Source organism: Pseudophryne corroboree, chromosome 6, assembly GCF_028390025.1.
Source record: "Pseudophryne corroboree isolate aPseCor3 chromosome 6, aPseCor3.hap2, whole genome shotgun sequence".
NCBI classification, from domain to species: Eukaryota; Metazoa; Chordata; class Amphibia; order Anura; family Myobatrachidae; genus Pseudophryne; species Pseudophryne corroboree.
In genome coordinates this window covers 829,894,128-829,920,367 of record NC_086449.1, presented here as the reverse complement: position 1 = coordinate 829,920,367, position 26,240 = coordinate 829,894,128, and the positions used below count along the sequence as shown (strand labels likewise).

The 26,240-nt window shown below is 51.7% G+C and overlaps 1 protein-coding gene across 3 annotated transcripts in view; it reads left to right on the top strand.

Moving 5' to 3' along the window:
* Nucleotides 1–1,262: 1,262 nt before the first annotated feature.
* The window catches only part of TRIM24 (tripartite motif containing 24), a 94,071-nt gene continuing 69,093 nt past the window's right edge, over nt 1,263–26,240 (top strand). For 2 of the 3 annotated variants that reach the window (XM_063929355.1, XM_063929356.1), the window contains exon 1: nt 1,263–1,778. In XM_063929355.1, coding sequence (XP_063785425.1) covers nt 1,460–1,778 — 319 coding nt within the window. In that variant the 5' untranslated portion in view covers nt 1,263–1,459. The remainder of the gene's footprint in view (nt 1,779–26,240) is intronic. The other variant, XM_063929354.1, reaches the window with a different exon arrangement.

The following is a 26,240-nucleotide window of genomic DNA, read 5'->3' as shown; positions in this document are numbered from 1 at the left end:
GGGCCTCATTCTGTCACACACAGCTTCATATGCGCACACATCTAGCAGGTTTACCATGGGCTGCGTATGCATCTTTGTGTATGTATTTCAGTAATTTCTCTGCGGCCGCTAACTGGGCGCTTGTGGGTGGCAACTGGTGCCCAGCGCTGCAAACGCACAGAAAAGAACCGTTACGTGGGTGTGTCGCGGACGTGCAGCCAGCGTCACTCACTATAGCGAGTCATGCGTGTGCATTGTGAATACCAAATTCAGTCGCATCTCCTGCGCCCAGCACGGAGCCGGTGTAAGTGCCGACACTAATGACGACGGTTTCGGCTGTGGACAGAACAGTGAGCGCTGAGGCTTCCCGCTTGTACAGTATCCATTAGCATAAGGTAGTAAATCTGTCTTCTACGGCCCTCTGGGCGTACGTATGGTCTGACCACCTCTCAGAATCAGGCCCTTCGGATTTATGGGGCAGTTTAGTTGATATTCGTAAGTTTGATCTTCTGTACGATCGCTGGATCCATAAAGGTTCTATGGTGCGTCCTGAATATGTTTGGATAGGTCTATAGGACTGGACAGTCGTCCTCGGCCTAGGCATTCGCAGAGTTGGGCGGAAGCGTAATTACGCCTGTTGTGAGACGCACCCAGGAAAGGCCTGGTACAAGTGCGCAATAAACATAATGATGTGAATGGTGCCAAGTGCACGTGTAGCGGCGGACCACTCGTCAGATTTTTGTCCTGCGTGCGCAATGTGTCAGCAAATCCGGCCGACTTGCGCTCGACATCCTGCGCAATGTACTGGGTAACTTATTTTTAAAATGTGTCAATAAAATATTCAGCGCAAAGAAAAAGAGCGCATTTCCTAGGCTGACAGCGAGCCTGCACCGCTGCCTGGAGGCTTTGGGCCTTGCTGTGGCAATATTGTGTGATGGGGTCTTCCTGGGCCTGAGGGCTGACACTCTGATCCTTGTTTACCATCACTTGCACTGGTTTGTGTCACCTTTCCTTACTTTCCCTCTTCTTGGCGTCTTTGTTCCCAGCACAGGTCCAGCAGCAGCAACATCAACAACAAAGACTCGGCAACATCCTCCTCATCTGCATCCCGACGCTTAATATTCAGGAGCTGTCCCCGCCCAGCTCATGAATTATTCCGTTCGGCCTTGCTATTGGACGAGGGGCGGTGGGCGTGGGCGATTGGAGCCCGCTCGCCGTGTGAGGGTTTGGGCGATACCAGGCTGCGCGCCGACGCGGGGGGATTCTGCTGAGAGGCCAGGGGAGCTGTGCGCGCCCAGACCGTCTCCTCGCGACCACCGCCGCCCCCCCAGACAGAGCCGGGCCGCCAGTGGTTGGGCCCGCTAGGAGGCGGGGCCCGCCCGGGCGCTCAGTCTGCGTCCGGCTCCCGAGCCTGTCGGATGACCGGAGGGAGCTGCGGATGTGAGGCCGCCAGAGCGGTGACACGCCGAGGATCTTGACCATGGAGGGGGCCGCACAGGACCGGGAGGCTCCGGCCCGCTCTCAGCCCCAGCCCCCGCTCTCCTCGTCCAGCGCGGAGAACGAGGCGGAGAGCCGGCCGGGCCCCGAGGAGAGGAGCGGGGAGAGGGCCGCACTCAACCTGCTGGAGACGTGCGGAGTGTGCCGCCTGAACATCCAGAGCCGGAGCCCCCGCCTGCTGCCCTGCCTGCACTCCCTGTGCCAGCGCTGCCTGCCCGTCCCGATCCGTTACCTCAGCATGCCGGCGGCCGGGCCTCCGCCCCCCGCCACAGCCGCCGCCGCCACCGGGAGCACCGTGCAGGGTGAGTGCCCCCCTCCTATATATACTGTAACCCCCCCATACACCGTGCAGGGTGAGTGCCCCCCTCCTATATATACTGTAACCCCCCCCATACACCGTGCAGGGTGAGTGCCCCCCTCCTATATATACTGTAACCCCCCCCATACACCGTGCAGGGTGAGTGCCCCCCTCCTATATATACTGTAACTCCCCCCATACACCGTGCAGGGTGAGTGCCCCCCACCTATATATACTGTAACCCCCCCCATACACCGTGCAGGGTGAGTGCCCCCCTCCTATATATACTGTAACCCCCCCCATACACCGTGCAGGGTGAGTGCCCCCCTCCTATATATACTGTAACCTCCCCCCCATACACCGTGCAGGGTGAGTGCCCCCCTCCTATATATACTGTAACCCCCCCCCCCATACACCGTGCAGGGTGAGTGCCCCCCTCCTATATATACTGTAACCCCCCCATACACCGTGCAGGGTGAGTGCCCCCCTCCTATATATACTGTAACCCCCTCCCCCATACACCGTGCAGGGTGAGTGCCCCCCTCCTATATATACTGTAACCCCCCCCCCCATACACCGTGCAGGGTGAGTGCCCCCCTCCTATATATACTGTAACCCCCCCCATACACCGTGCAGGGTGAGTGCCCCCCTCCTATATATACTGTAACCCCCCCCATACACCGTGCAGGGTGAGTGCCCCCCTCCTATATATACTGTAACTCCCCCCATACACCGTGCAGGGTGAGTGCCCCCCACCTATATATACTGTAACCCCCCCCATACACCGTGCAGGGTGAGTGCCCCCCTCCTATATATACTGTAACCCCCCCCATACACCGTGCAGGGTGAGTGCCCCCCTCCTATATATACTGTAACCCCCCCCATACACCGTGCAGGGTGAGTGCCCCCCTCCTATATATACTGTAACCTCCCCCCCATACACCGTGCAGGGTGAGTGCCCCCCTCCTATATATACTGTAACCCCCCCCCCCATACACCGTGCAGGGTGAGTGCCCCCCTCCTATATATACTGTAACCCCCCCATACACCGTGCAGGGTGAGTGCCCCCCTCCTATATATACTGTAACCCCCTCCCCCATACACCGTGCAGGGTGAGTGCCCCCCTCCTATATATACTGTAACCCCCCCCCCCCCCATACACCGTGCAGGGTGAGTGCCCCCCTCCTATATATACTGTAACCCCCCCCCCCCCCCCCATACACCGTGCGGGGTGAATGCCCCCTCCTATATATACTGTAACCCCCCCACCCCACCCATACACCGTGCAGGGTGAGTGCCCCCCTCCTATATATACTGTAACCCCCCCCCCCCCTCCATACACCGTGCAGGGTGGGTGCCCCCCTCCTATATATACTGTAACCCCCCCATACACCGTGCAGGGTGAGTGCCCCCCACCTATATATACTGTAACCCCCCCCATACACTGTGCAGGGTGAGTGCCCCCCTCCTATATATACTGTAACCCCCCCCCATACACTGTGCAGGGTGAGTGCCCCCCTCCTATATATACTGTAACCCCCCCCCATACACTGTGCAGGGTGAGTGCCCCCCTCCTATATATACTGTAACCCCCCCCCCCCCCCATACACCGTGCAGGGTGAGTGCCCCCCTCCTATATATACTGTAACCCCCCCCATACACCGTGCAGGGTGAGTGCCCCCCACCTATATATACTGTAACCCCCCCATACACCGTGCAGGGTGAGTGCCCCCCTCCTATATATACTGTAACCCCCCCCATACACCGTGCAGGGTGAGTGCCCCCCTCCTATATATACTGTAAACCCCCCCCATACACCGTGCAGGGTGAGTGCCCCCCTCCTATATATATACAACACCCCCCATACACCGTGCAGGGTGAGTGCCCCCCCTCCTATATATACTGTAACCCCCCCATACACCGTGCAGGATGAGTACCCCCCAGATTATACTGTAACCCCCCCCCCCTTCCCATACACCGTGCAGGGTGAGTGCCCCCCTCCTATATATACGGTAACCCCCCCCCCCATACACCGTGCAGGGTGAGTACCCCCCCCAGTATATACTGTAACCCCCCCCCCCCCTTCCCATACACCGTGCAGGGTGAGTGCCCCCCTCCCCAATATGTACTGTACACCCCATACACCGTGCAGGGTGAGTGCCCACCTCCCCAATATGTACTGTACACCCCATACACGTGCAGGGTGAGTGCCCACCTCCCCAATATGTACTGTACACCCCATACACCGTGCAGGGTAAGTGCCCCCCTCCCCAATATGTACCGTACACCCCATACACCGTGCAGGGTGAGTGCCCCCCTCCCCAATATGTACCGTACCCCCCATACACCGTGCAGGGTGAGTGCCCCCCTCCCCAATATGTACCGTACCCCCCATACACCGTGCAGGGTGAGTGCCCCCCTCCCCAATATGTACCGTACCCCCCATACACCGTGCAGGGTGAGTACCCCCCCTCCCCAATATGTACCGTACCCCCCCATACACCGTGCAGGAGTGAGTGCCCCCCCCCAATATATACTGTAAACCCCCCCCCATACACCGTGCAGGGTGAGTTCTCCCCCCCCCCCCCAATATATACTGCAACCCCCTATACACCGTGCAGGGTGAGTAACCCCCCAATATGTACCGTACCCCCCCATACACCGTGCAGAGTGAGTGCCCCCCCAATATGTACTGTACCCCCCCATACACCGTGCAGGGTGAGTACCAACAATATGTACCGTACCCCCCAATATATACTGTACCCCCCATATACCGTGCAGGGTGAGTACCCACAATATGTACAGTACCCACTCCCCATACTGTGCAGGATGAGCACACTCCCTCATACACCGTGCAGAGTGAGTACCTTCCCAATATGTACTGTAACCCCCTCATACACCGTGCAGAGTGAGTACCCACAATATGTACCATACCCCCCCACATACACCGTGCAGAGTGAGTACCCCCCAATATGTACCGTACCCCCTCCATACACCGTGCAGAGTACTCCCCCCCCCCCCCCCCCCCAATATGTACTGTACCCTCTATCATACAGGGCGAGTACCCCATCAAATATGTACTGTACCCCCATACACCGTGCAGAGTGAGTACTGTTACCCCCAATATATACTGTACCCCCCCCCCCCCCCCCTCATCCCCATATACTGTAGAGGGTGAGTACTGTGATCCCCTCCCCCCTTAGTATGTACTGTACCCCCATCCCCATATACCATACAGGGTAAGTACTGTACCCCCATCCCCATATACTGTACAGGGTGAGTACTGTTACCCCCAATATATACTGTACCCCCATCCCCATATACTGTACAGGGTGAGTACTGTGATCCACCCAGTATGTACTGTTCCCCCATCCCCAAATACCATACAGGGTGAGTACTCTGTACCCCCCATCCTCAAATACCGTACCGAGTCAGTACTGTGACCCCATTATGTACTGTACCCTCCACCCCCATTTACAGTACAGGGTGATTACTGTGACCCATTATGTACTGTACCCTCTATCTCCATATACTGTACAGGGCGAGTACTGTGACCCACCCCAATATATACTGTACCCCCCCTATCCCCATATACTGTACAGGGTGAGTACTGTGACCTCCCCCCAATATGTACTGTACCTCCTATCCCCATATACCTTACAGGGTTAGTACTGTACCCCCCCCCATCCCCATATACTGTACAGGGTGAGTACTGTGACCCCCCGATATGTACTGTACCTCCCATCCCCATATACCTTACAGGGTTAGTACTGTACCCCCCCCCCATCCCCATATACTGTACAGGGTGAGTACTGTACCCCATCCCCATATACCTTACAGTGTGAGTACTGTGAACTCCCCAATATATGCTCTGTGACCTCTGCCCTCCTATACACTGTGTAGGGTGAGTGCTGTGACCCTTCCCCCTGCCCCATACACTTTGCAGGGTGAGTTCTGACCTGTACCCCCCATAAACTGTGCAGGGTGGTCACTCCCACTTTACCCCCAGTATGTGCGCCCCCACAATACAATGTGCATGGTGAATTCTGAGCATGGTCACTTCTAAACTCTCGTGGGCCCAACACTCCAGTGTGTGTATTAAACCCAAATATGTCCTGTCAGCCTGATAATACACAGGGTGAGCAGTGAACCCCGGTATGCATGGAAGTGCAGGGGGATTACTAAGCTCTGATATATCCTATGTGTCCCCCCCCCCCCCCCCCCTTCCCCCACACACACAGAGTATTGCTTTTCTCCCTCCGTACTGACACTGCGCAGGCTACTAAACCCCCTGTATTACCTGACACCCCAACGCCATGCAGACTATCAAACCCCCACACCCCGATATTCCCCCATGCTCTGTGTTACAGCTGCACAATGTGGGGGGAACTTTGGTGTGGTGTTGCTGTGCTCCATCGGTGAGAAGAAAGCAGTTTGTAGTGTGTGTTACAATGAGGATGCTGCACAGGTGTGTAGGTAATGTGTACTGGCTGCTGCACAGGTGTGTAGGTAATGTGTACTGGCTGCTGCACAGGTGTGTAGGTAATGTGTACTGGCTGCTGCACAGGTGTGTAGGTAATGTGTACTGGCTGCTGCACAGGTGTGTAGGTAATGTGTACTGGCTGCTGCACAGGTGTGCAGGTAATGTGTACTGGCTGCTGCACAGGTGTGCAGGTAATGTGTACTGGCTGCTGCACAGGTGTGCAGGTAATGTGTACTGGCTGCTGCACAGGTGTGCAGGTAATGTGTACTGGCTGCTGCACAGGTGTGCAGGTAATGTGTACTGGCTGCTGCACAGGTGTGTAGGTAATGTGTACTGGCTGCTGCACAGGTGTGCAGGTAATGTGTACTGGCTGCTGCGCAGGTGTGCAGGTAATGTGTACTGGGTGCCGTGCAGGGAATGTGTACTGGGTGCCGTGCAGGGAATGTGTACTGGGTGCCGTGCAGGGAATGTGTACTGGGTGCCGTGCAGGGAATGTGTACTGGGTGCCGTGCAGGGAATGTGTACTGGGTGCCGTGCAGGGAATGTGTACTGGGTGCCGTGCAGGGAATGTGTACTGGGTGCCGTGCAGGGAATGTGTACTGGGTGCCGTGCAGGGAATGTGTACTGGGTGCCGTGCAGGGAATGTGTACTGGGTGCCGTGCAGGGAATGTGTACTGGGTGCCGTGCAGGTAATGTGTACTGGGTGCCGTGCAGGTAATGTGTACTGGGTGCCGTGCAGGTAATGTGTACTGGGTGCCGTATTTGATCCAGTATTTTTCTATTAAAACATAAATGCTAAAAAATTGGTTTAAACCAAAAAAAGCTTTTTTTTTTTTTTTTTTTCCAAACACTTTATATCGCTCAAGATTGTGAGTAGATATAATTTGCATGGAACCTCAAGTTACGCTGGAATAAGGTCTAACGGCTATTTCCAGCGCCTCTCTAGAAGTGATAGGAGATGGGCCCCGCCGGCAGCAGGGCAGAGTATTTCAGGCGGGGGGGGGGGGGGGGGGTGTAGTGCTCTGCCCAGTCATGTTAGTGAGGACAGGGCTTTCTGTAACGGGGATCGGCAGAAGCCACTGAGTGCTGGGCACTGGAAGTTAGAGATCCGCTGACGGTGTCTGTAGCTCTTATATGAAGAGAGTGCCACTGATCTGTGCCAGTGTGTTGCTATAAAGGATCTGTTAAAATATTTACCAAACATTAATAATCCTCTGGCTTACTCACCCCCGGCTTGTGTATATAAAGTGCATGCTGATGTACGGATTTTTGATCCTTAAAGCTATCATTGTATATTTGAAGAGTGTGGGGCTCAGATATTTGTATTGTTCTGAGCAGAGTAGGTGTGTGGGGGCTGCAGGTGTAGTATCAGAGGGAGCGGGGTAGGTGTGTGGGGGGTGCGGTATAGGTGGAAGCGGGGTAGGTGTGTAGGGGCTGCGAGTGCGGTATAGGTGGGAGCGCGGTAGGTGTGTGGGGGGTGCGGTATAGGTGGGTGTGTGGGGGCTGCAGGTGTAGTAACGGAGGGAGCAGGGTAGGTGTGTGGGGGCTGTAGGTGTAGTATCGGAGGGAGCAGGGTAGGTGTGTGTGTGGGCTGTGAGTTTGGTATAGGTGAGAGCAGTGGGGGTTGGGTAAGTGTGTGGGGGCTGCAGGTGTAATATCGGAGGAAGCAGGGTAGGTATGTGTGTGGGCTGTGGGTTCGGTATAGGTGAGAGCAGTGGGGGTTGGGTAAGTGTGTGGGGGTTACAGGTGTAGTATCGGAGGGAGCAGGGTAGGTGTGTGTGTGGGCTGTGGGTTCGGTATAGGTGGGGGTTGGGTAAGTGTGTGGGGGCTGCAGGTGTAGTATCGGAGGGAGCAGGGTAAGTGTGTGGAGGCTGTAGGTGTAGTATTGGAGGAAGCAGGGTAGGTGTGTGTGGGTTATAGTTGGGAGCAGTGGGGGTTGGGTAAGTGTGTGGGGGCTGTGGGAGTAGTAGCAGTAAGGTAAGTGATGTGTGGTCACAGGGCTAGGGGGGGGCAGCTGGATGAGTGGAGAGCATGTTGGCAGCAGGTTTGGGAGTCTGAGGAATTGGCATTGATGGTGTGTGAGAGATGAGGTGGTGACACTGGGAAGGGGGTAAATAGCTCTGTTGTGCCTTAGGGTGTGTTTGGGTATATACATATGGAGGTAGCAGGGACAGGTTGTTACACAGGTGATCAGGGGAAAGGTGTGTGTGTGGTATTATTGCTGGACAAATGATCTAATTAGAGGGGCACAGTGAGAAATATCAGAGCAGAGACAGGTCTTGGAGGGTCCCAGCAGCCAGTGGGAGATGTGCCAGAGGCAGACCCTATAGGAGCCGTTGTTGTGTAGGTATGGAGTGACCCCGGCACAAGCTTTGTGATCAGTGTGCACATTACAGCCGCCAAGGGTTAGGGCCGTTAGTGCGTCATGATCATAATATTGCTTATAGATCAGGCACAAGTGCAGCGTGAATGTTCCGTAAGAGGCGAGGGGTAAGAATCCTAATGTTTAGTAAATTTCAGCCCTTGATCAGCATGTATGGTGTAATTGCAGCAAATGTAGGCGTATTGGCAGTGAGTGGACGGAATAGTGTGGGAGAGACGTGGGTCCACTGGCATCACTATTAATGACGTATAAGAGGTAGGTGCCAGCAGGCCAGTCACACGCCAGCCTGTTATGGATTCTGATTAAAGTGACTATATAAGATGTTACAATAAAATAACAATGTCAGCACAGCTGATTCAAGTAGAAATACAATGTATAATGGAAATAAAGGGGGGTTACAGATTCAATCCTTGGAGGTACAGTTCCGGCATATCAAAGATATGTTTAGATTTTTGGATTGAAACCCTAGGAAGAGAAGTATTAGAACACGAGGACATACACTGAGACTGGAGGGGGGAGGTTCAGGGGAAATTTAAGGAAAAATTACTTCACAGAAAGGGTAGTGGATAAGTGGAATAGCCTCCCATCAGAGGTGGTAGAGGCTAAGACTGTAGAGCAATGTAACATGCTTGGGATAGGCATATGAATATCCTTACAAAGAAATAAGGTTCAAAAAGGGTTGCGATTACCTAAAGGATAAAAAAAAATGGGCAGACTAGATGGGCCAAGTGGTTCTTATCTGCCGTCACATTCTGTGTTTCTATCTCAGCACACACACTATTTATTCACTTCACACAACCTAGACTAATACATATTCACCAGCTGATGTGCAGGGTTAAACCAGGCAAAGGTTTCCTAAGCAGAACATTTTACCCCTTAGAAGTTGAAAAATCCCTGTTTTGTTGGGTGTCTGCAAATAACTGTCACAGTTTCCAGACCGCACAGCAGGTCACATGTTCCAGGTCAGCCAGCAGGTGCATAGGGAGAGTTCACCAACTGTCACATTTTCAAAGAGCTCAATGGTGATGTATTGCCACATAACTCCGAAATGAAGCATGCGCACTACAAGCCTGCTCAGATAACGGCATCATAGAGACTTGTCACTCATAAAAGTCGTCCTTCTGCTATTAATATATACATAATTATTCATAGCATGTCTCTCCAAATTCCGATATATCCACAGATAATCTGCTTTTACGGGAGGCATCCCCAATTCTAATTGTTCATAAGAACTAGTCTACAGATTGTAAGCCGGCAAGCAGGGCCCTCTTACTGTTATGTCTGTTATTACCAGGGTTAGCTGGGTTAAACCCATTTTTTTTTTTATAAAAAACACTGCGTTGTTTTTTTCTATTATGATGTGACTACAGGCACGGCACAGTGACTTCTTAAAAAAGCCCTATTATACAAAAAAAAAAAGTGTTTTTATTTAAAATATTTAATGCCCAGTGCTAATGTCGGACTACTCTGTGGGGTCGATTCAATTCTCTGACAGTTGAATAGCGCCGGGAATTAGCTTCTGGTGCTATTCAATACAGCGCCAAGGGACACTCAAATGTTGGGAATTCTTCTCTCACCCCCGGGGGATGCGAGAGGAAATCCGACAAAAGTGCGGCCGGCGTGAGGCTTATTCTGACGGGAATCAGCATCGCGGCGGGGAGTTAAGTCGGAGAATGCCCGTTCTCCCGACAAATCAACCTGTTAAGTCCGGGAGAACGGGCATTCACCTACTTAACTTGAGCTGAATTGAATAGCGATGGGAGCTAATTCCCGGCGCTATTCAACTGTCAGAAAATTGAATCGACTCCTGTGTGTTTTTCTCTGAAAAGTGGTTTTTGCATTTTGTATTACTATTTAGATTTATTTAATTACTATAAGTAATAAGTAGGACTAATGCTTAATATGAACTTGTTCTTACTTTGTACGTATATTAATATTTAGTCAATTTGCATATATTCAGATGTAAAAGAAATAATAAGCTGTTAGATTTTCTTGAAATGTGTAAAAATAAATGAAAGCCAAATATTGTTAGAAAGCCGTAAAATACGGCCGATCATGTTTTCTAATACATGATTACATTTTTTTTTCATGAAAACATTTATTACCCAGTTTTGCTCGATTACCGTTTCCAGTTGTAAAGCGCAACAGAATACGCTGGCGCTATATAAGTAACTGTTAATTATAATGTGAAGCGGCTTAGCTGTGATTGATTTTTGGGATACGGATCATTGGGTCTATACTAATTAGGTTGACCATCACTAAGTCAACCCCATGTGGTTGACAGGTTAATTATGTCGACTCTGGCAACGTCGATATGGAAATAAAATGGGTGTACTAATATTCTCAAATTGCGCTTGCAAACAGTGGCAGCCCGTGCAGTCACAGAACAGAGCTTTCACCAAACCCCTAAGTGGAACAATATGGCTACACGTGGCACTACCGTTTAAACGATTATCGTAGAATAAATTGCTTACACAGTGGTGAAGGTAATAAATATGACTCTCAGATCAATTTAGATGACCTTATGAGGGTGATAAAATGCAGATTCACCTGTATTTATGTGAGTGGGACCAATAAATGAGTTTTTTCCTTACGGTGCCATCTTTTATCTGCACTATTGGATTCTTTTTAAAGTTTTAGGAATTAAGATCTACACTATGATGGACTTCGATATGGAAATGGTCGACACAATTTTTTTTTTATTTTTTTGTTTGGGGGGGGGGGGGATGTTGACAGATACTATTTTAAGCCACATGTAACCCCAATCAGTGTACCGTGTCCCTCGCATGGCTCGCGCTTCGGACAAAGTGCCTCTCTGTTACCGCAGTGTTAGGTACAAGTTACTATTTCCTGGTCGTAGTCCACGTGGATGGTAAAGCATGAAAAAAAAAAGTAGACACTTTACGTGTCGCCTATTGACCATGTCAACATTAGTTTATTTTTTCTTTGTTTTCCTACAAATGGCCAGTTGTTCTCTTTCAGTTCATCACATATTATCTTTCCTTGGTGCCAACTGTAGCGTTTTCAGCTGTCTTCCCTGGTCCTCCGCTTCAGATGCTTGATGAGGTAGGGGGGGTGGCCGTCTCTGCGGAGGTCCGTGGTGAGAGCCCTATAACTACAGCAGACTTTAAATATATTGTTTATTGTTTATAAATATATAGATCTGGACGATCAGTCATTTTCCTTGTGACTTTGGCTCCAGGATGAACAGCTGAAGTCTCCTAGGGATAGATTTATTAAAGTGTCTAAAAAACAGAAGTGGTGGTGTTGCCGATATCAGATTCTAGCTATCACTGGGATAATTGGGGCTTACTGTAGGAAAGAGATGCAATGGGTGTAGTGAGATCTAGCAGTGTATGTGCTAGAAGGGGTAGGCAACCTGTGGAACTACACATGCCAGCATTCCCTAACAGCAAAATTATGGCAGGTTATCCTGGGATGTGTAGTTCCACAGACTGACTACCCCTGATATATACAGTGGCTTAGATGCTTAGACGGTGACATGTTCACACACAGGGAGTGATTCAATTGTTTCTGCCCATCTAAAGTGATCGGAGGGCGCTGTTCATTTGGTGTTACGCTCTGATCGCGCCCGGCAGTGCCGGGTGTAGCTGTGTAAAGCAGCGAGCAGAATGCCAGCGACAGCAGCTATTCGCGCCCGAACGGGGCGCCTGGTTGCGCCGGCAGCGGTCACTGCTGAGCAGCCAAACAATTGATTGCATAGCCTACTATACAAATAAAGTTAAAATATATATTTAATGAAAGACCCTTTTTCTTCTGAATGTGGTGTAATTTCATGCTTCTAGTATAAATATGTTTTGATTTGTAACAAGTGCAGCTCCGTATGTCCTGGCAAAAGGATAAAAGTTCTACTAGAATGTCTCCCAGTTACTGTCCCATAAAATAAAGTACACAAGGAAACAATGAGTTAGGTAGGTACCTGAGCAGACTACAGACACCATGTCATTAATTGCTGTGTGTTAGTCATTCACTGGCACATGTTGGTGTCACGCCAGCAGTCTATTAATTGGGCGTGACGGCCCCATCTACTGGCAGGTGCATGCTTGTGCGGCATTGTGACATCACATCGCAGGAAGTCCGCCAGCTTCCAGTGCACGGGCTCTGACTGGTCATGTGGGATTAGTGTCACGTTACAGATAAATTAAATGGCACCTTTGGCAGGAATTCATAGCGTGGGTGCAGGTGCACGGATTATTATATAGAGCGTTATTATAGGGTAAAAACGCGAGGGACACGCTGCAGAACATCTGGTACACATCCTAATTAATAGTGAGGCACCTGGAGGGGGTTACATAGTATAATCTGGCCAATAAAGACAGGTCCGTTTTCAGGTGAATTTCTCTAAAAATCACTATAATGGGTTAACGATATGGGGCAGGTACGTGGAGGGGTCAGTGGTGTGGGGCAGGTACGTGGAGGGGTCAGTGGTGTGGGGCAGGTACGTGGAGGGGTCAGTGGTGTGGAGGGGTCAGTGACGTGGGGCAGGTACGTGGAGGGGTCAGTGACGTGGGGCAGGTACGTGGAGGGGTCAGTGACGTGGGGCAGGTACGTGGAGGGGTCAGTGACGTGGGGCAGGTACGTGGGGGGGTCAGTGACGTGGGGCAGGTACGTGGAGGGGTCAGTGACGTGGGGCAGGTACGTGGAGGGGTCAGTGACGTGGGGCAGGTACGTGGAGGGGTCAGTGACGTGGGGCAGGTACGTGGAGGGGTCAGTGACGTGGGGCAGGTACGTGGAGGGGTCAGTGACGGGCAGGTACGTGGAGGGGTCGGTGACGTGGGGCGGGTACGTGGAGGGGTCGGTGACGTGGGGCGGGTACGTGGAGGGGTCAGTGACGTGGGGCGGGTACGTGGAGGGGTCAGTGACGTGGGGCGGGTACGTGGAGGGGTCAGTGACGTGGGGCGGGTACGTGGAGGGGTCAGTGACGTGGGGCGGGTACGTGGAGGGGTCAGTGACGTGGGGCGGGTACGTGGAGGGGTCAGTGACGTGGGGCGGGTACGTGGAGGGGTCAGTGACGTGGGGCGGGTACGTGGAGGGGTCAGTGACGTGGGGCGGGTACGTGGAGGGGTCAGTGGTGTGGGGCGGGTACGTGGAGGGGTCAGTGGTGTGGGGCGGGTACGTGGAGGGGTCAGTGGTGTGGGGCGGGTACGTGGAGGGGTCAGTGGTGTGGGGCGGGTACGTGGAGGGGTCAGTGGTGTGGGGCGGGTACGTGGAGGGGTCAGTGACGTGGAGGGGTCAGTGGTGTGGGGCGGGTACGTGGAGGGGTCAGTGGTGTGGGGCGGGTACGTGGAGGGGTCAGTGGTGTGGGGCGGGTACGTGGAGGGGTCAGTGGCGTGGGGCGGGTACGTGGAGGGGTCAGTGGCGTGGGGCGGGTACGTGGAGGGGTCAGTGGCGTGGGGCAGGTACGTGGAGGGGTCAGTGACGTGGGGCAGGTACGTGGAGGGGTCAGTGGTGTGGAGGGGTCAGTGACGTGGGGCAGGTACGTGGAGGGGTCAGTGGTGTGGGGCGGGTACGTGGAGGGGTCAGTGGTGTGGGGCGGGTACGTGGAGGGGTCAGTGACGTGGGGCGGGTACGTGGAGGGGTCAGTGACGTGGGGCGGGTACGTGGAGGGGTCAGTGACGTGGGGCGGGTACGTGGAGGGGTCAGTGACGTGGGGCGGGTACGTGGAGGGGTCAGTGACGTGGGGCGGGTACGTGGAGGGGTCAGTGGCGTGGGGCGGGTACGTGGAGGGGTCAGTGGCGTGGGGCGGGTACGTGGAGGGGTCAGTGGCGTGGGGCAGGTACGTGGAGGGGTCAGTGGCGTGGGGCAGGTAGGTGGAGGGGTCAGTGGCGTGGGGCGGGTACGTGGAGGGGTCAGTGGCGTGGGGCGGGTACGTGGAGGGGTCAGTGACGTGGGGCGGGTACGTGGAGGGGTCAGTGGCGTGGGGCGGGTACGTGGAGGGGTCAGTGGCGTGGGGCGGGTACGTGGAGGGGTCAGTGGCGTGGGGCGGGTACGTGGAGGGGTCAGTGGCGTGGGGCGGGTACGTGGAGGGGTCAGTGGCGTGGGGCGGGTACGTGGAGGGGTCAGTGGCGTGGGGCGGGTACGCGGAGGGGTCAGTGGCGTGGGGCGGGTACGCGGAGGGGTCAGTGGCGTGGGGCGGGTACGCGGAGGGGTCAGTGGCGTGGGGCGGGTACGCGGAGGGGTCAGTGGCGTGGGGCGGGTACGCGGAGGGGTCAGTGGCGTGGGGCGGGTACGCGGAGGGGTCAGTGGCGTGGGGCGGGTACGCGGAGGGGTCAGTGGCGTGGGGCGGGTACGCGGAGGGGTCAGTGACGTGGGGCGGGTACGCGGAGGGGTCAGTGACGTGGGGCGGGTACGCGGAGGGGTCAGTGGAGTGGGGCGGGTACGCGGAGGGGTCAGTGGAGTGGGGCGGGTACGTGGAGGGGTCAGTGGTGTGGGGCGGGTACGTGGAGGGGTCAGTGGTGTGGGGCGGGTACGTGGAGGGGTCAATGGCGTGGGGCGGGTACGTGGAGGGGTCAGTGGTGTGGGGCAGGTACGTGGAGGGGTAAATGATGTGGAGGTGTTGATGGGAGAGGGGTTTGGAACTTGTAGATGAGAGGGAAAAGTGTTCCAGCTTTTTAGAAACTTGTATGAAAACACTGAAGAATGATTATTGAGACTGTGGGGAACATGTACTAAGCAGTGATAAAAGTGGGGAAGTGAGCCAGTGGAGAAGTTGCCTATGGCAACCAATCAGCTGCTCTGTATACATTTATAGTATGTAAATTATAAATGTTACGTCAATGTTGATTGGTTGCCATGGGCAACTTCTCCACTGGCTCACTTCACCACTTTTATCACTGCTTAGTACATGTCCCCCTTTGTTCTATACCCAGAACGCTGGAAAGACGCTTGTATCATTTGTCTGCCACTAATGAGAAGTGCACAAACCCTCCCTGTGACAGCTTTTATAACCTCCGCCGCTTTCCTTGTGGCCACTATCGGCCCTCTCTCTATATGGTCTGGTGTCTCGGGTATCGATGTTCTGTAGATGGTTTCCCCACGTTTCCTGCCTCCAGGTTGCGTTGTGTAGAAGAGTCACACAGCCTCGCTGCGACTACCACAAATTGGCATTTCTTATTGAGTTTCGCATTTCCTGGGTGTGCACATTTGTGCGATATGAGTTACACGAAACAAACCGGCACCTGATGGAATTGGCCCCTTGGCATCATACCCAGGTATCGCCTCACCAGAGTAACCTGAGGAGGTTCCCCGTACTGTGACTGCAGCTGCTTCTCCAGTCCCAAGTGCCTTCAGAATGTTGCAACAGATGGAATTGTGTTTTAGGTCTACGGTTATTGTTCTGATACTTTGTATCCCTGTCTTTGCATATGTTATTCCTATACGTGCCTTAGAGCCAATAAGGCTTGTTAGTGAACTGTGCCTTAGTGCTAGGTAGAATGTTTCTCTTACGTCCTAGAGGATGCTGGGGACTCCGTAAGGACCATGGGGTATAGACGGGCTCCGCAGGAGATAGGGCACCTAAAAAGAACTTTGACTATGGGTGTGCACTGGCTCCTCCCTCTATGCCCCTCCTCCAGACCTCACTTAGATCTTGTGCCCAGAGGAGAATGGGTGCACTGCAGAGAGCTCTCCGGAGTTTTCTGTGGAAAAATAATTTTGTTAGGTTTTTTATTTTCAGGGAGTCCTGTTGGCAACAGGCTCCCTGCATCGTGGGACCGAGGAGAGAGAAGCAGAGCTGGCTTGTTAAGTTGGGCACTGCTTCTAAGGCTACTGGACACCATTAGCTCCAGAGGGAGTCTGAACACAGGTCTCACCTGGGGTTCGTCCCGGAGCCACGCTGCCGTCCTCCTCACAGATGCCGAAGGTAAAAGCGGATAGAGAAGACAGAAGACATCTTAGGCGGCAGAAGACATCAGATCTTCATGAGGTACCGCGCCATTGCTCACACACACACACACACACACACACACACACACACACACACACACACACACACACACACACACCAGCACTGAAGGGTGCAGGGCGCAGGGGGGGTGCCCTGGGCAGCAGTAAACCTCCCATTTTGGCAGAAATACAGTGGGATTAGACTGCGGAGGCAGTAAATCTCTGATCCCCCGCCATTTTATTGAGAAATCACTGGGACCGAAGCCCGCCGTCGGGTGGGCGGGGCTTGATCCTCAGCACTAACCAGCGCCATTTTCTCCACAGAAGCTGCATGAGAAAGAAAACGCTGGCTCCCTGGTCTCTCCCCTGCTGAACACAGGCTGGAAAAAAGAGGAGGGGGGCACTTTGGCGACGCAGTGAGTGGGAATTGACATAATATATATAAAAAAAACGCTATCTGGATATATATATATTTTTTTCCAGTGTTGTTAAGCGCTGGTGTGTGCTGGCATACTCTTTCTCTGTCTCTCCTTAGGACCTGGTTGGGGTTTTGTCCCCTTATAGGTTAATCCCTGTGTGTGTGTGGGGTGTCGGTACGTGTGTGTCGACATGTCTGAGGCGGAAGGCTTCTCCAAGGAGGAGGTGGAGCAAATGAGTGGTGTGTCCCCGTCGGTTGTGCCGACTCCAGATTGGATGGACATGTGGCATACGTTGCATGTAAGTGTGGCATCTTTACATAAAAGGCTGGTTTAGGGGGGACATCAGGCGGTCAATCCTCAGATTGGACCGACTCACAGGGCCCGTCGAGGTCTCAAAAGCGTCCCTTAACACAAGACACTACTACCGACACGGATTCTGATTCCAGTGTCGACTATGACGAAGTAAAATTGCACCCTAGGGTGACTAAAACCATTCAGTGTATGATTGTGACAATAAGGGATGTGTTGCATATTGTGGATGAACCCTCGGTCCCCGACACAAGGGTACACATGTTTAAGGAAAAGAAACAGATTATTAATTTTCCCACATCTCATGAATTAAATGAGTTCTTTGGAAAAGCTTGGGAGATTCCGGATAAGAGACCGCAGATCCCCAAAAGAATTTTTATGGCATACCCTTTCCCTAAGCAGGACAGGGAGATTTGGGAATCACCCCCCACTGTGGACAAGGCCCTGACGCGCTTGTCCAAGAAAGTGGCGCTACCGTCTCCTGACACAGCGGCCCTTAAGGACCCTGCAGATCGCAGGCAAGAAACTACCTTAAAGTGTATTTATTCTCATACGGGTGCTGTGCTAAGACCGACAATTGCGTCGGCATGGGTGTGTAGCGCAATTGCAGCTTGGACAGATGAGCTGACAGATCAATTTGATAATATGGATAAGGATACTATATTCCTAACTCTAGCCCATATAAAAGACGCAGTCTTATTTATGAGGGATGCTCAAAGGGACATTGGATTGCTAGCTTCTAGGGCCAATGTCATGTCTATCTCAGCGAGAAGATCCTTATGGACTCGCCAATGGACGGGTGATGCGGATTCCAAAAAACATATGGCAGTACTACCCTATAAGGGTGATGTATTGTTTAGGGATGGGCTGACGGACCTGGTTTCCACAGCTACAGCAGGTAAATCAAATTTTTTACCATATATTCCCCAACAGCAAAAGAAAGCAACACCCTATCAGATGCAGTCCTTTCGGTCGCACAAGTCCAAAAGAGGTCGGGGATCCTCTTTCCTCGCCAGAGGTAAGGGCAGAGGGAAGAGAGCACCTGCTTCGTCAGGTGCCCAGGAACAAAAGTCCTCCCCGGCTGCTCCAAAACCCACAGCATGACGCTGGGGCTCCCCTGAGGGAGTCCGCACCGGTGGGGGCACGTCTTCGACTTTTCAGTCAGGCCTGGGTCAGTTCGGACCTGAATCCCTGGGTGTTGGAAATAGTTTCCCAGGGTTACAAATTGGAATTCGAGGATGTGCCCCCGAGCTGATTTTTCAAATCGGCCCTACCAGCTTCCACATCGGAAAGGGATGTAGTGTTAGCTGCAATTCAAACGCTGTGTATACAGCAAGTGATAATCAAGGTTCCCCTGCACCAGCAGGGAAGAGGTTACTACTCAACCCTATTTGTGGCCCTGAAACCGGACGGTACGGTCAGACCTATTTTGAATCTGAAATCCCTAAACCTGTACATAAAAAGATTCAAATTCAAAATGGAATCTCCCAGAGCAATAATAGCCAACATGGAGGAGTGGGAGTTTATGGTGTCTCTGGACATAAAGGATGCGTACCTTCATGTCCCCATATATGCCCCCATCAGGAATACCTGAGATTCGCTGTACAGGATTGTCATTACCAATTTCAGACGTTGCCGTTTGGACTTTCCACGGCCCCGAGGATTTTCACCAAGATAATGGCGGAACTGATGGTGGTCCTGCGCAAGCATGGAGTCACAATTATCCCATACTTGGACGATCTCCTGATAAAAGCGAGATCAAGAGAGAAATTGCTGAGCAGTGTGGCGCTCTCTCTGAGAGTGCTCCAGCAACACGGTTGGATTCTAAATCTACCAAAGTCACAGTTGATTCCGACAACTCGACTACCGTTCCTAGGTATGATACTGGATACGGAACAAATGAAGGTCTTCCTCCCAATAGAGAAAGCCCAAGACATCCAGAACATGGTCAGAGACCTGCTAAAACCGAAAAGGGTGTCAGTTCACCAATGCACTCGAGTTCTGGGGAAAATGGTGGCGGCCTACGAGGCCATTCCCTTCGGAAGGTTCCATGCAAGGACTTTTCAATGGGACCTTCTGGACAAGTGGTCCGGGTCCCATCTGCATTTACATCGGAAAATAACTCTGTCCCCAGGAACCAGAGTGTCCCTCCTGTGGTGGTTGCAAAGTGCTCACCTGCTGGAGGGTCGCCGGATCGGGATTCAGAACTGGATCCTGGTTACCACGGACGCGAGCCACCGAGGATGGGGAGCGGTCACACAGGGAAAGACTTTTCAGGGTCTTTGGTCAGACCAGGAGTCCTGTCTACACATCAATGTGTTGGAACTCAGGGCCATTTACAACGGCCTTCGACAAGCGGAGAGTTTTCTTCGAAACCTTCCGGTTCTGATTCAATCAGACAATGTCACAGCAGTGGCTCATGTGAACCGCCAAGGCGGGACAAGAAGCAGAGTCGCGATGGCGGAAGCCACAAGGATCCTTCGCTGGGCGGAAAATCATGTAAGCGCTCTGTCGGCTGTCTTCATTCCATGAGTGGACAACTGGGAAGCAGACTTCCTCAGCAGACACGATCTCCATCCAGGAGAGTGGGGACTTCATCAAGAAGTCTTTGCAGACGTAACACGTCTTTGGGGAACTCCTCAAATAGACATGATGGCATCACGCCTCAACAAAAAACTTCGGAGGTATTGCGCCAGGTCTCGGGACCCTCAGGCAGTAGCAGTAGACGCACTGGTAACACCGTGGGTGTTCGAATCGGTCTATGTGTTCCCTCCTCTTCCTCTCATCACGAAAGTGTTGAGGATCATAAGACGAAGAAGAGTACAGATGATACTCGTTGTCCCAGACTGGCCTCGAAGGGCTTGGTACTCGGATTTACAAGAGATGCTCACAGGAGATCCCTGGCCTCTTCCTCTGAGGGAAAACCTGTTGCAGCAGGGGCCCTGTGTATTTCAAGACTTACCAATGTTACGTTTGACGGCATGGCGGTTGAACGCCGAATCCTAGCAAAAAAGGGGATTCCGGAAGAGGTCATCCCTACTTTAATAAAGGCTAGGAAGGAGGTGACGATAAAACATTATCACCGTATCTGGCGAAAGTATGTGTCTTGGTGTGAGACCAAGAATGCACCTACGGAAGATTTTCATTTGGGTCGTCTTCTCCACTTCCTACAGACAGGAGTGGATATGGGCCTGAAATTAGGCTCTGTTAAGGTACAGATTTCGGCCCTGTCGATTTTCTTTCAGAAGGAATTGGCTTCTCTTCCAGAAGTCCAGACGTTTGCCTAAAGTGGTTTCTTCGTTTCATATGAATCAACCTATTGTGGTGCCTGTGGCTACAAGTGACCTGGAGGATTCCGGATCCCTGGACGTAGTCAGGGCGTTAAAGATTTATGTAGCCAGGACGGCTAGAATTAGGAAAACAGAGGCTCTGTTTGTCCTGTATGCGGCCAATAAGATTGGCGCACCTGCTTCGAAGCAGACTATTGCTCGCTGGATCTGTAATACGATTCAGCAGGCTCATTCTACGGCTGGATTGCCGGTACCAAATTCGGTTAAAGCCCATTCCACTAGGAAGGTGGGCTCTTCTTGGGCGGCTGCCCGAGGCGTCTCGGCATTACAGCTTTGCCGAGCGGCGACTTGGTCGGGGTCAAACACTTTTGCTAAATTCTACAAGTTTGATACCCTGGCTGATCAGGACCTAGCGTTTGCTCAGTCGGTGCTGCAGAGTCGTCCGCACTCTCCCGCCCGATTGGATGCTTTGGTATAAACCCCATGGTCCTTACGGAGTCCCCAGCATCCTCTAGGACGTAAGAGAAAATAAGATTTTAAACCTACCGGTAAATCTATTTCTCCTAGTCCGTAGAGGATGCTGGGCGCCCGTCCCAGTGCAGAAACTCTGCAAGACTTGTATATAGTTGTTGCTTACATAAGGGTTATGTTACAGTTGACATCGGTCTTGGACCGTTACTGTTGTTTTTGTTCATACTGTTAACTGGTTATGTATGTTCCAGGTTACATGGTATGATTGGTGTGGGCTGGTATGAATCTTGCCCTTGGATTGCTAAATCCTGCCTTGTATTGTCCATCTCCTCTGGGCACAAGATCTAACTGAGGTCTGGAGGAGGGGCATAGAGGGAGGAGCCAGTGCATACCCATAGTCAAAGTTCTTTTTAGGTGCCCTATCTCCTGCGGAGCCCGTTTATACCCATGGTCCTTACGGAGTCCCCAGCATCCTCTACGGACTAGGATAAATAGATTTACCGGTAGGTTTAAAATCTTATTTTAAGCCATTGGTATAGGAAACTATAAGAAGGGTTCTGATGTTGCTATAGAGATCTTGGTGGGGTTATCCCTTAGGACAGGCATTCCCAACCTCTGCCCTCCAGGCACACTAACTGGGGGTTTTAGTGATCAATTGATCTGGCAATATATATCTGTAAGTGTGTACCCATTAGGCTCACATAGATGTGGGCTGGTCAGGTCTGGTGTCTATTAAGACCCAGAGAGACTCTACACTGCCCCCAGTGGTAGAATGTGTGATCATCCGTATCAAGAACAGATTGTCACTGACACTATTATTACCAGTTATTTATATAGCGCACACATATTCCGCAGCGCTGTACAGAGAATATTTGTCCATTCACATCAGTCCCTGTCCCATGGGAGCTTACAATCTATATTCCCTGCCGCAGGTAGACACACACATTCACATTAGGGTTCATTTAGTATTGAGCCAATTAACCAACTGTGTATATTTGTGGATTGTGGGAGGAAACCGGAGTACCCGGAGGAAACCCACGCAAGTACGGAGAGTATATACAAACTCCACACAGTTCAGGCCATGGTGGGAATCGAACCTATGACCTCAGTGCTGTGAGGCAGTAATGCTAACCATTACACCATCCGTGCTGCCCTAAATCTATGCTTATGTCTTGTATGTAAATGCTATTTGTACTGTATGTTGCAAGATGAGAACCCTATCTTTAGGGGGATATAAATAATGAGCAAACCCTGAGATAACCCTTCTGTCTGATGTTGTAGAATTAAGGTTTATATGGTACATGCATTTCATGTATCGATAAACATTTTCTTCAACTAACAAGAACCGTTAATATTGTCTGTTTTATTCACTTTCAATAGTCAAATTAAAATATGTATCACTATGTTCTGTCAAAGGCCCTGCCTCGGGCTGTGGTGCTCTGGTCTGCCTGGCCCTGCCCCGGGCTGTGGTGCTCTGTTCTGCCTGGCCCTGCCTCGGGCTGTGCTGCTCTGGTCTGCCTGGCCCTGCCCCGGGCTGTGGTGCTCTGGTCTGCCTGGCCCTGCCCCGGGCTGTGGTGCTCTGGTCTGCCTGGCCCTGCCCCGGGCTGTGGTGCTCTGGGTCTGCCTGGCCCTGCCCCGGGCTGTTGTCGTCTGGGTCTGCCTGGCCCTGCCCCGGGCTGTTGTCGTCTGGGTCTGCCTGGCCCTGCCCCGGGCTGTTGTCGTCTGGGTCTGCCTGGCCCTGCCCCGGGCTGTTGTCGTCTGGGTCTGCCTGGCCCTGCCCCGGGCTGTTGTCGTCTGGGTCTGCCTTGCCCTGCCCCGGGCTGTTGTCGTCTGGGTCTGCCTTGCCCTGCCCCGAGCTGTTGTCGTCTGGGTCTGCCTTGCCCTGCCCCGGGCTGTGGTCGTCTGGGTCTGCCTGGCCCTGCCCCGGGCTGTGGTCGTCTGGTCTGTGTTGTTGATGTGGTAATGTGTGAGATCGCACTTGTGTTGCTGTGACTCCTCTGCAGGTGTATTGCAGTGATTATTAGACAAGAGGAAACTTGTCTTGATAACAACGCTGACCTCTGAAGTCAAGTAATAAATCATTGAAACCTCCTGTATATATAAAAACAATGCGCTTTGTAAGCCATACAATTTGCATTTGGGAGAACAGGTGTCTATAGTAACACATGCAAAACAAATGCAAAAATTCAGCAGCCCCTCGCAGGGAGAGAGCGTAACTCAGAGTATAATTGTATTGATAGGCCCAACCTGCATTTACCTCTGATACCAGCTCAACCAGGGAAAGGTAGAGGCTGGATATGATACTGAAACCACGCAGCATCTGGCATCCGTGCATTACCATGTGTGCTATTGCTGGTCTCTCGCAGTGTGCATAGTGCTAGCTGTGATGCCGCACAACACTAAGAACCGCTGTCTTAGGGGTGGTGATCCTAGAATCAGTGGCTGTTAGTGTGACTGGGTTCTTCCATATGTTCTGCATGCATCACTGATTGGCATGTCCTTTGGGACAGACTTTGAGTCTCGGTTGAATATTCACGTGTGTGTGATTTAGACCAGTGCTTCCGTGTGATCTCGCTTTCCAGGTGTTAATAGTAGTTTGAGTGCAGTTTTTGGCACATTAATGGTTGCAGAATCATTTCGCTGCGGGTTGCGTCACACACTCTACTTTTCCGAGTTCATTGCATGGAGCTATTCCAGTGGTTCTCATACTGTGTGGTATGCCGGGGAACACTTGCAGAGGATGCCCTGGGTAGGTGGTCCAGGACCAAGTGAAATTATTTATGGTCAATGTAATAGGCAACACCAGTGTCCGTAGCTGCCAATCATAATATATGTGCACAAACAGGCAAATCCTGACCCTCACCGCACAAGTGATCCCAAGGATGACATACCATATATACACAATTTACTGTAATATTTCTTTCTAGATTTCCCAATAAGAAACTTTTGGCCTAGAGGTGCTGTGAAAAAAATTCTGATACTTTACGGCGGCGTGCTTCAAAAAGTTTGGGAACCATTGTGCTATTCAATACAGACCCTGCAGCAAACCTCCTGGGCAGCGAGCAGAAATAAGCGATTATTGCTGCCTCGCGCTTGTTAGCGCATAATGGGGGAGATGCATGAAGCGGTAAAAAGAGGAGATGTTGCATTTGACAACCAATCAGCTTTTAAGTGACAGTTGTCAAGTGTTTTCTATAAAATTATACGTAGCAGCTGATTGGTTGCCATTGGCAACTTCTTCACTCTCTTCATTGCTTTATACATTTCCCCCATTGAGCGGAATTCAATTGATTATCGCTCTGGTGACCCTGTCTAAAGTGAAGGGTGTTTGCAGGGGGTGGGGGCTGAAATGCAGATGTCGAACTGAGCTACAATTGAATAACTCCACTTGGCCGCCATCTAGTGGTGGGTGGCAGAAAAACAATTCAATTCCACCCCAGGTCTGTAATTGAATAACTTTGTGCACGTTACCCGGGAGAACAGACTGCACGTCTCAACCCGCTGCTAACTGAATCTGCTCCCATGTGTTAATAGAGTGTACTTGTTTCCCCATAGACTCGCACACATCATTTTGCTTTGAATCCAGGTAACGGTGCGCTCTGTATACCAGCTGTGTCTTGTGGGCAGCTTTGTGGCCAGTTTGGAAAGCTTTGGCTATTTTCACCCTTTGTCCGTGTAGCCGGACAGTACATGGCGGTCACCTCTGTTCCCAGCTAATTGCAGTCTGTTTTTTGGGAGGATTAAATTGTTCTCCAGCCATGCATTTATTTCATGGACAGGCATGCGGTGGAATTGGGCTAATACGCAGCTATTGCAACTTGCTCCTAAGGAGCTGACACTTCACATTGCACTAGGGGCCCCGACAAAGCCTATGATGTGGTTATATAGCGCCGAGTCGCTGACCTGCACCTCCCTTAAGTTAAGTTGACTTTTGGCAAGAAACCATTTTTAAAAATAAACCTTTTACCAGCGCATCGTAACATTTCTCAGCGTCCCACGCGTTCTCCCAAGCCTTCAGTGAGAGCTACGTGCAGTGTTGTGTAAACAAGCAAGCTAAGAAAAAGCCTAGAACAATCTAACTAAAGAATATTCTATAATAATTCTGTGGTGTTCTTAATATACAGTGTGTATATAAAATATTCACATAGAGAAAATCAGTTATCCAATCAGCAGATGTTCGCCTACGTTGCCTAATTATCATTTGTGTATCTGCTGCTAATAGAAATGTGATGTGCCAGAGCTCACGTTCCTTCAATCAGCAGCGAGGATTATGCTGCAGTTGCGCTGATTACGGCGAGTACCGGGGATAGGCCTGGTCCTGCCGGAGCACATTGTGCAATAAGATACCTCATCCCTACAGAACTTTGAAAGAATATTAAAGTTTGTCCATCTTGAAACTTCCATTGTACATGAGACTCTTGTGATAGGACATTCTATTGTAAGAGGTAATCTGAGAGCTGGTCCTGTAGAGAGTGCGTCTGCCGGGAGCTATGGCCCAGGGGGATAGGTAATGCCTGGCAAGGTTTGTTGGATTAGCAACTCATGGTGGTGACAGAGCAGTTGTGCTGGAACAGTGCGGAGAACCTGGAATCTGCTTGTCCTGACTGTGTCCTGTTTAGAAGATGGGATGCTTAGGATCAGGAGCTTCACAGCTGCAATGGTACAAGGAGAAAGGGTTTGGTCCCATCATTTATGACAGGCCTCTGCTACTTATTCTTCAGGGAAGCTGATGCACTTTACATTGTTAAAAACTCTTCTCATACAAACACTACAATCCCTGGGTCTGTAGGGACACAGCCCTATCCTGGTTCTCATACGTCTCATCAATTCACTCTTTCCGTGTTTGCTTCTTGGGATCCACTGTGTCTCCATTTCCGAGGCTGCAAGGCTCAGTCCTAAGGGCTTCTCTCAAGCTGTGCCATAGTGTGGCCAGGACCAGTCCCGATGCCATCTTCCCCACGTGGTTAAATGACTGCTGTGGCACTGATAGGGTTACCCTTGTGCTGTTGAACCCTTTGTAAAAGGACCTATCTGTGCTAGGCCCCAATTTCAGATGCCAGGTGCCTTGACTTTAAAAATGTCTCTCTATCTTTAAGAAATGCAGCTGCGGCGATGCAGCGAGCCCCTGCAACCGGGCGTCTGGTCTCAGGCTGCAGAACGCTAAGCTCCTGGGGGTCCAGCGCTTCCAAGAGTGGGACAGTTGTAT